This window comes from Phoca vitulina, unplaced genomic scaffold, assembly GCF_004348235.1.
Source record: "Phoca vitulina isolate PV1807 unplaced genomic scaffold, GSC_HSeal_1.0 scaffold51, whole genome shotgun sequence".
NCBI classification, from domain to species: domain Eukaryota; kingdom Metazoa; phylum Chordata; class Mammalia; order Carnivora; family Phocidae; genus Phoca; species Phoca vitulina.
This window is the reverse complement of record NW_022589754.1, coordinates 10,614,215-10,622,041: the sequence shown is the minus strand read 5'-3', so window position 1 is coordinate 10,622,041 and position 7,827 is coordinate 10,614,215. Positions and strand designations below refer to the sequence as shown.

The 7,827-nt window shown below is 41.1% G+C and overlaps 1 protein-coding gene across 3 annotated transcripts in view; it reads left to right on the top strand.

The window, feature by feature from the left end:
• The first annotated feature begins 3,337 nt into the window (after positions 1-3,337).
• The window catches only part of UPRT (uracil phosphoribosyltransferase homolog), a 28,843-nt gene continuing 24,353 nt past the window's right edge, over positions 3,338-7,827 (top strand). Inside the window, exon 1 of one of the 3 annotated variants that reach the window (XM_032387899.1) lies at positions 3,338-3,933. In XM_032387899.1, coding sequence (XP_032243790.1) covers positions 3,563-3,933 — 371 coding nt within the window. In that variant the 5' untranslated portion in view covers positions 3,338-3,562. The remainder of the gene's footprint in view (positions 3,934-7,827) is intronic. The other 2 variants (XM_032387898.1, XM_032387900.1) reach the window with 2 other exon arrangements.

Sequence of the window (7,827 nt, the reverse complement as noted above, 5' to 3'; positions counted from 1 at the left end):
AAGATCTACAGGAGGATCTTTGTACTTACAAGTAAACTAACTTCAAAAGGCTGGAAATATGCAGTTCAAAAGTGATTCAAAAATTTTGAAAGCAGGAGGAGTAAATGGCAAAAAAATAAGGTATACACTTGAAAAGATATGCAAATAGAAATTTTGAGATTATTGGAAGCCATAGAACTAAGGCATACATCTAAAAGTTGGTGTAGCTATTCGTTTGGAAAGAAACAAATCACAGTATTTGTTCAGATCATTGGCTATCCTTTTAATTAAAGTTTTTGTTCATAAGACATTTAAAATAACAATGCAATGGCTTAAGCATCACCAGAGTCAACTTCAATTAAAGAACTCTTGGAGCTTAGGGCACAAAGGGATTGTCAAGGAGTTCATCTGAGAACTATGTATTAACATAATTATATCAGGATCCCCCAGATCAGTCATATAGCACAATTTTTGGTTCATAGGTTAAATCTGGTATTTCAGGTGAGATACTATCCAGCACAAACATGATGAAGTGTGGTCTATAGCAGAGGAATATAACTTGGACAAATCTGAGGACCTGGGTTATAAGAACAGTCAAATTGACCTGATCATACTTCAGTTCAAATCTCTGCTCCTGGGACACCTGGGTGGCTCAATAGGTTAAGCATCTGCCTTCGGCTCAGGTCACAATTGAGACTGGTCCCAAATCGACTCCTTGCTCAGTGGGGAGCCTGCCTCTCCCTCGGCCTGCCACTCCTCCTGCTTGTGCTCTCTCTCTCTGTCTGACAAACAAATAAAATCTTTAAAAAAAATCTGCTCCTGCACTTACTACCTGTGTGACCGTGTCAAGTTAATCTCATTACATTTGTTTTGTTACCAGTAAAATAACAGATAATAGATAACAAATACAGTGTACCTCCTAAGGTTGTTGAAAGACTTAAATGAGATAACTAAAGCATACTGCATAGAAAATAGAGTTTATATTAATATGAATTCTCTTTTGCCTTCTCCCAACTCTACTATTCAGGATGTAACTGTAAATTAGTTCCCTAAGTCTCAATTTTCTCACCTGTAAAACAGGAATTACAATACTGAGCCTGACTACTCCACAATGTTGAATGAAATAACCTATATATAAATGCTTTCTAAAGGTACTATGTAGATGTATGTGAAGGATTTCTATTGATACAAGCAATTGGTTTGTTGCTTCCCATAATTTTTAGGGATTATATCAAATTTAGAGCTCACGACCTAAAATGAAGTTTACAGTCATCTCAATTACTACAGGAGAATTTTCCAGCTTTTGCTTTATCTGGCTTCATGCCTCCATAAAAATGTGAGCAAGAAAGCTAAATTCAAATTTGTTAATTCTGTTATTAGCATTTTTGGTTTTGGTTTCCATGCTGCTTAATATTGTCCTTTGGTTTTCAAAGATCCATACTATCCATGACCTCTACCACCATGGAGAATTTCAAGATCTTCACTCATTTTTCTTTGTATCTGTTCTAGCACACAGCAACATGCCTGGCAAATAGTAAGGGCTCAACTAGTATTTGTTAACTGAATGATTTCATGGTTCTGTCAGTATGTGTGGAGAAGGCTGCACTTGAAGTCAAAACACTGGGGTTTCTGTCTTGGTTCTGCTTTTTTTGGATGTGTGACCTTGGACAAGTCACTTTAGGGAAAAGAATCACACAGATAAGTTCTCTAAAGGGGGCTTAGTAAACCTCAAACTTTTTTTGAAAATTAAATGAGAGAATGTGTAGAAGCGTTTTGTAAATTACGAACACCAAATTTTAGGTGTTATTATGAATACTCATTAGTGAATTGTGCTTTAATAGCATCTTAAATAACTAGATACATAGATTTTCTAATGATTATTGGTTAATATAGGTAAGTGTATGTATGGGTATTTCCTATGAGTGAAAATACAAGACACACTAGCAATTGTACTGTCCTAACTCATATTCTGTGGCATTGAGAACAAAGCCATTTGCCTGATGAGAAACTAGACAAAAATGACTACAGTACAGTTTTAGTCGTGTAATATCTCAAGATACCATTTTAAAGTCATTACTTCATTTAAATTACTGATAACGAAACAATACTGTACTGCAGTGTTTTCCTGTAGAGCATCCATTGGCAAAGTAGCCAGATTTGTCCTTTAAACCCAGAGACCCTTTGAACTACATTCAGTGCTAGGTGGAAAAATGCACAAGCTTTCAAAAGTGACTGGGATTACAGTTCTAGGCTGCAATTCTTATCAACCAATCAAATTTAAACTCTCTATAATTACAGATAATAGTGTACTGACCTAGAGGGTTAGGAACAAAGCAGAGAAAATGGGAGTGAAACAAAGGGATACAAATACCATGAATACCAATACCAAAACAACAAACAAACAAAAAATTGAAAACAGAGAGCCAGATCAAGGCTCAAGTCCCGCCAGAGGCCGGGATATTCTTATCTGTTACTCATGTTACTTTGAATCTCTCATGTGTTGCTTATGTGCCTCTGTGGAAAAGAAAATTTTAAGAATTGGGTTTTTTGGAAGGCAAAATAGAATTATAGAATGTCAAAATTGGAAGAACATTTAGGAGTCAAATAGTTAATGCGTCTCACTGATAGATGGGGAAAGGCAAGTCCAGAGAGGGAAAGGGACTTGTTAAATGCCGCTCAACATTTCTTTTAGCAGAATTAGCAGGTTTCTGATGTTCACGTTATAGCTCAAAGGTAGGCCATGAGAACCTGCATTTTAACAAGATCTCCGGTTGTTCTAACACCACACTGGTGTTGAAAAGTACTGCTGCCTTGACATTCTTTCTCAAAAGAATCAAAAAAGTTGTTTTTCCAAGTACTCAAAATAAGCAAAGTGGTCGTGGATCTGAAATGCTGTCAGAATCCCCATGGTAACCGTTCAGTGTAGGTCCCAGCGAATAAAGAAGATAAGGAAAACACTAGTGGTCAAGCACACTCGGGAAGCTGCAGTTTGTGGAACGGTCTAGTAGAGGGCGGGCTCTTCGGCAGTTTGCCAGGCAGTTTTTACTTCCCCTTTGGTGACACAGACAAGCTAACTGAAGATGCAGTTATCGAAGTATAATCTCTCGGCCAAGACACAAAGTCTAAAACCAATGGGCCTTATATATGTAATCATTTTATCACTCTCCACCGCTAGATTTTTCTGGCTCTACCACACACTCAAAGTTTTGCATACAGAACCCCTAAGGGCTCCCGGAAGACCCTGCCACCAACCAACCCTGGCCTCATCCCGTCCGCCAGGCTAACGTGTGGGAACCCAGGCAGCCCGGGGACTCCAAGGGTTACAAGCAGTTCGCTGGAGAGTGACAGGGAGAGAAGCCAATAGTGTCGAGGCAGGCCGTACGTCCGGTGTGGGCGGGGCAGGGACGCAGCGCGCCGAGGGGAACCTACGGAGGCCCGGGGGTGAGAGGGGCAACCCCGGGTAAGAGTTTGGAAGCGTCCGGGGCGAACAGGAGAGCTGATGAGCATCAGCCCCTTCTCCCTGCCCTCCTGCAGCCTTCGGGGTCGGTAGCCGCAGGGACAGCCCGGGGCCTGGTGTACGGCCATGGACTTACGGTGTTCGGACTCCGTGCCTTGTCACAACCAGAAAGCAAACTCTGTCTCTACCCCAAGCTCCGAGCCGCTGCGACCTGGCGACCTGATCTCAGACCAGGCCGAGGGAAACAGCGCCTCCAAGGCCAAGCCGACTCTCCTCGCAGGGCATGCTCTTTCTAGCGTACCGGCTGAGCTGGGTCCTCCGGCGTGCGGCGCGGCCAGCCTCAACTCAGAGAGCAGCGGTGGCGGTGGCAACTGTGACGCACCAACCAGCGAATCCCTCCTAGAGGACCGCGAAGTCTCCGAGCAGATCGGGGCGCAGCTTAAACTGCTGCCTATGAATGATCAGATCCGGGAGCTGCAGACCATCATCCGGGACAAGTTAGCCGAGATCAGAAGGGGAACGGGACGTGGAGGGTGTCTCAAGGCGGGGGAGGAGGGGACAGGGACTGGAAGTAAAAGGGCTCAGGGGTAACGGTTCGGACTCTGGGAAACTAGTTTGTGCCGATGGGGCAGGGCAGGGTGTCACGTGACTCAGGCCGCCAACCCTGTCTTTCCTAGTCCCTGCGTTTAACATCGCCGGGTAAAAGGAGGAATACTTTTAAGTAGCCCCCGGCTCCCTCTTTGTCTCTTCTGAGCGAATCCTAATCCTCAGCCAGTCCTGGCTGTAAACGCGCCCACGCTATCTGTCCAGTGCTGGTCTATCACCCAGAAATGGTTGCTGCCGAGGTTATGCCCTACCACAAATCACCTCGGGCTCACAAATAGAAATAAAGCAATTTCAAGGGAATTCTGTTGTGCTCAACAAGTTCTCTGGCCGTTTAGTGTTTGCTACTGCAAATATGTCATTTTGCCTAAGGGCTTTTAGTGTTGGAGTTTGGGTTTTGTTGGTCACGTGGAAGCTTATCATTCAACTCTTACCAGGATTCATTTTTGTAAAGTTACAGAACCTCAAATGTTTCCTGCAGAGTTAATGGCGCAAAGGGAACCTAAAGGAATCTTTGGCGCCCCCTCCTAATCCCACAAACAGCCAAGTAAAATCCCACAAATAGCCAAAGAAGTAATGTTAAAAGTCTGTCTTGAGGAGATCTCAAAACTCATGTTGTGGATGGGGTTTTTCAAGGGAGATATGTACTATGATGAACCACAGCTGGTTTCCATATTGGCAGCACCTTAAATGAGTAGCTACTGCATGTCAAAGCACTCCTTTTTCAGTGGGTGCCTTGATCTTTTAAAATGGCTGCTGGGTCAAGATGTCATTCTCTAAATCATACTGTAGTAACTTTTTCTTCATACTATTGTTAATAGGTTCCCTATTTGTTTCCTGGCCTTCAGTTTTTCTGCCGTCCGCATACTCCCACATATTCCTGAACAATCTTAATATAGAGCTTTGATTACCCTACTCAGCAGCCTTCCTTGGCTTCTTAGAGCCTGTCAATTAAAGTCCAGGGTCCTGACCTTGACATTAAGGCCTCTCTTCATGGTTCCTAGGAACTATTCCGAAACATCCCTGATTCTGCTCTCCTCTGAAATTCTCTTTACTCCTTCCTTTACTCCTTCTCTTCGTTTTCATATCCTACCTATTCTTCAAGATCAAACCCAGCATTTCTCTGTCAAGAAGCTTTCCTTTAATCATTCTTCCTTGCTGATCTTCCCTGGCTTTTTAAATAAAAGATTCACCTTCTGTTTTGTATGTTGTTGTGTATCAGTCTTGTCTCACCTATTAGATGTAATGAATCAATATTGAAAACTACTGTGGTCATGTGATCTAATAGGTGGAAATGGTGATCTTAAAAAGTAGGAGGTACAGGTTTGGTAGTTGCAGTAGGGGAAGCTGAAATAAAACTCATCTGTAGAACAAAGAAAATAGGATGATGAGTCTTGTTCCTGTAGATCAGGAGTTACTGACTTTGACTCTTGGACACCACCGCACCTGTGGATGGGTTTCAGGGCCTTGGTGAACTATCAGAAATGATTTGGGAAATATTCTTCATTATGTGTATTTTAGTAATTGTTTTTAAATAGCATCTTTATTGAGATATAATTTGCATGCCATATAGTACACCATTTAAAGTGCACAATTGAGTGGTTTTTAAGTATGTTCATGGCTGTGCACCCATCACCACAATCGATTTTAGAACATCTTCATCACCTCAGCAAGAAAGCCCATACACATGAGCAGTCACTCCCCATTGCCCCTCAACCCACCCAACCACTAATCTCGACAACTGCTAATATACTTTCTGTCTCTGTTCAAAATTGCCTATTCTGGACATTTCATATAAATGGAGTCATATAACATATGGTCTTTTGTGTGACTAGTTTCATTTAGCATAATGTTTTCAAGTGTCATCCACATTGTATCAGTACACCATTCCTTTTTTAGCTGAGTGATATTCCACTGTGTTGATGATATACCACATTTTGTTTATCTGTCCTCAGATGATGGATGTTTGGGTGGTTTCCACTCTTTGGCTATTATGAATAATGCTACTATGAACATTTGCATATGTGCCTTTTTTTAATGGGGTAAGGATTCGTTAGCTTTCATTACATTTCACAAAGGGGTCTTCATGACAATGTAAGGGTAAACTGTTGCTGTAGGATTTGGAGAGGGCATGGAGTTCAGCATTCATATATGACAGCATCAATACTTGATTTTACTGCATTGTTCAGAAAATCCTGGGTTGTATAGTAAATCCGAGTGTAAGTGAAATCTTTTTTTTTTTTTTTCTTTTGTGAGTTTGGAAAGAGACAGCAGGATCCAGAGTGATCTTAGGCAAGATGTTTAGCATCTCTGTGCTTCAGCTTTATCATTTGTTAAATGAGGATGTGGTAATATCTCATGGAACTCCTGGGATGCTGAAACAAGATACTGTCTGAACGTTTGTTACAAACTGTGAAGAGCTGTGCCAGCCGTTGTGTTTTGATTTGTGCATGGTTCTAATTGCATTCATAAGGGCCAGGAGACAGTAAAAGGAGTTTACCTATACATAGAACTCACATTCTTTTTTTTTTTTTTAACTTTAGAAGATTTTATTTATTTATTTATTAGAGAGAGAGAGAGCACAAGCAGGGGGAGTGGCGGGCAGAGGAAGAGGGAGAAGCAGGCTCCCCACTGAGCAGGGAGCCCGATGCGGGGCTCGATCCCAGGACCCTGGGATCATGACCTGAGGCGAAGGCAGGTGCTTAACCGACTGAGCCATCCAGGCGCTCCTACACGTGAATTTTCTAACTGGCTTTTAGGCCAGGAAGGAGGAGTCACCTCTTTAAACTATGCATACCTTTGTTAATAATGTTTATGGGGCATATCCTAGTAACGTCTCACCAACTAGTCTGTACTCCAGGGAGGCACAAAGAAAATCTGGCCTGGCACAGTACCAGACACATAAGGGAATTAATATTCAATCATTATAAAAAAAATAACCTTCTGAATGACTGAAGCCTGGGTTCTAAGGGAAAATGATAGTTTCTCTTCTTTTTCTACCTGATTTTGAACACTCAGATTAAACTCTGCTTTGAGGTGTAGGTAAATATTGACACTATTTTAACAGCTTTTTAAGAAGGTGCTAGAGATTGTGGCCTTGCTGATTGTATCTGGCAGGTAGTAAAAGCAATATATATATATATTTTTAGTTTTTCACATCAGATTAGTTTTGCTCCAAGTACTTCACTGGGGGGAGGGGGTTTCTGAGGGTGACGGAAGGAGGCAGAAAATCATTTACAAAACATCTGCATACCATGGCAAACCTTGGAGTTATTCTTTATTGTAGTGATCACATTATACAAAATAGCTCTGGAAATAGAGTGTATGTTTTCAGAGCTTTAACTAACCATTAACTCTAAATAAAACATTCCTTTGGTTTAAACCTGCCGGAAAAGCTTTTATGTCCCACTTTGCTTTTACCTGTTGCTTAAAAAAATCAAAATAAAAAACAAACAAAACCATAATAGAACTGAATTTGAGTCTATTTAGTTCTTTTTTCTTAGGTTACCAGGTAAAATACAGGACACCCAGTTAAATTTGAATTCAGATAAACAATGAACTTTTTTTCGTGTATCCTAAACATTGAATGGGACATACTTCTGAAATACAAATTTAACTGGGTGTCCTGTATTTTTATTTGCTGTATCTGGCAACCCTCTGTTAACCCTAACTTCTCCCACCCCAAATGTTGAAAATAATCCTTGTTTTTAATTAATAATTAAAAAAAATTGTTATTTAATTTCTAGTTAATTAAAATATAGTGTAATATTGGTTTCAGGGGTAGAATT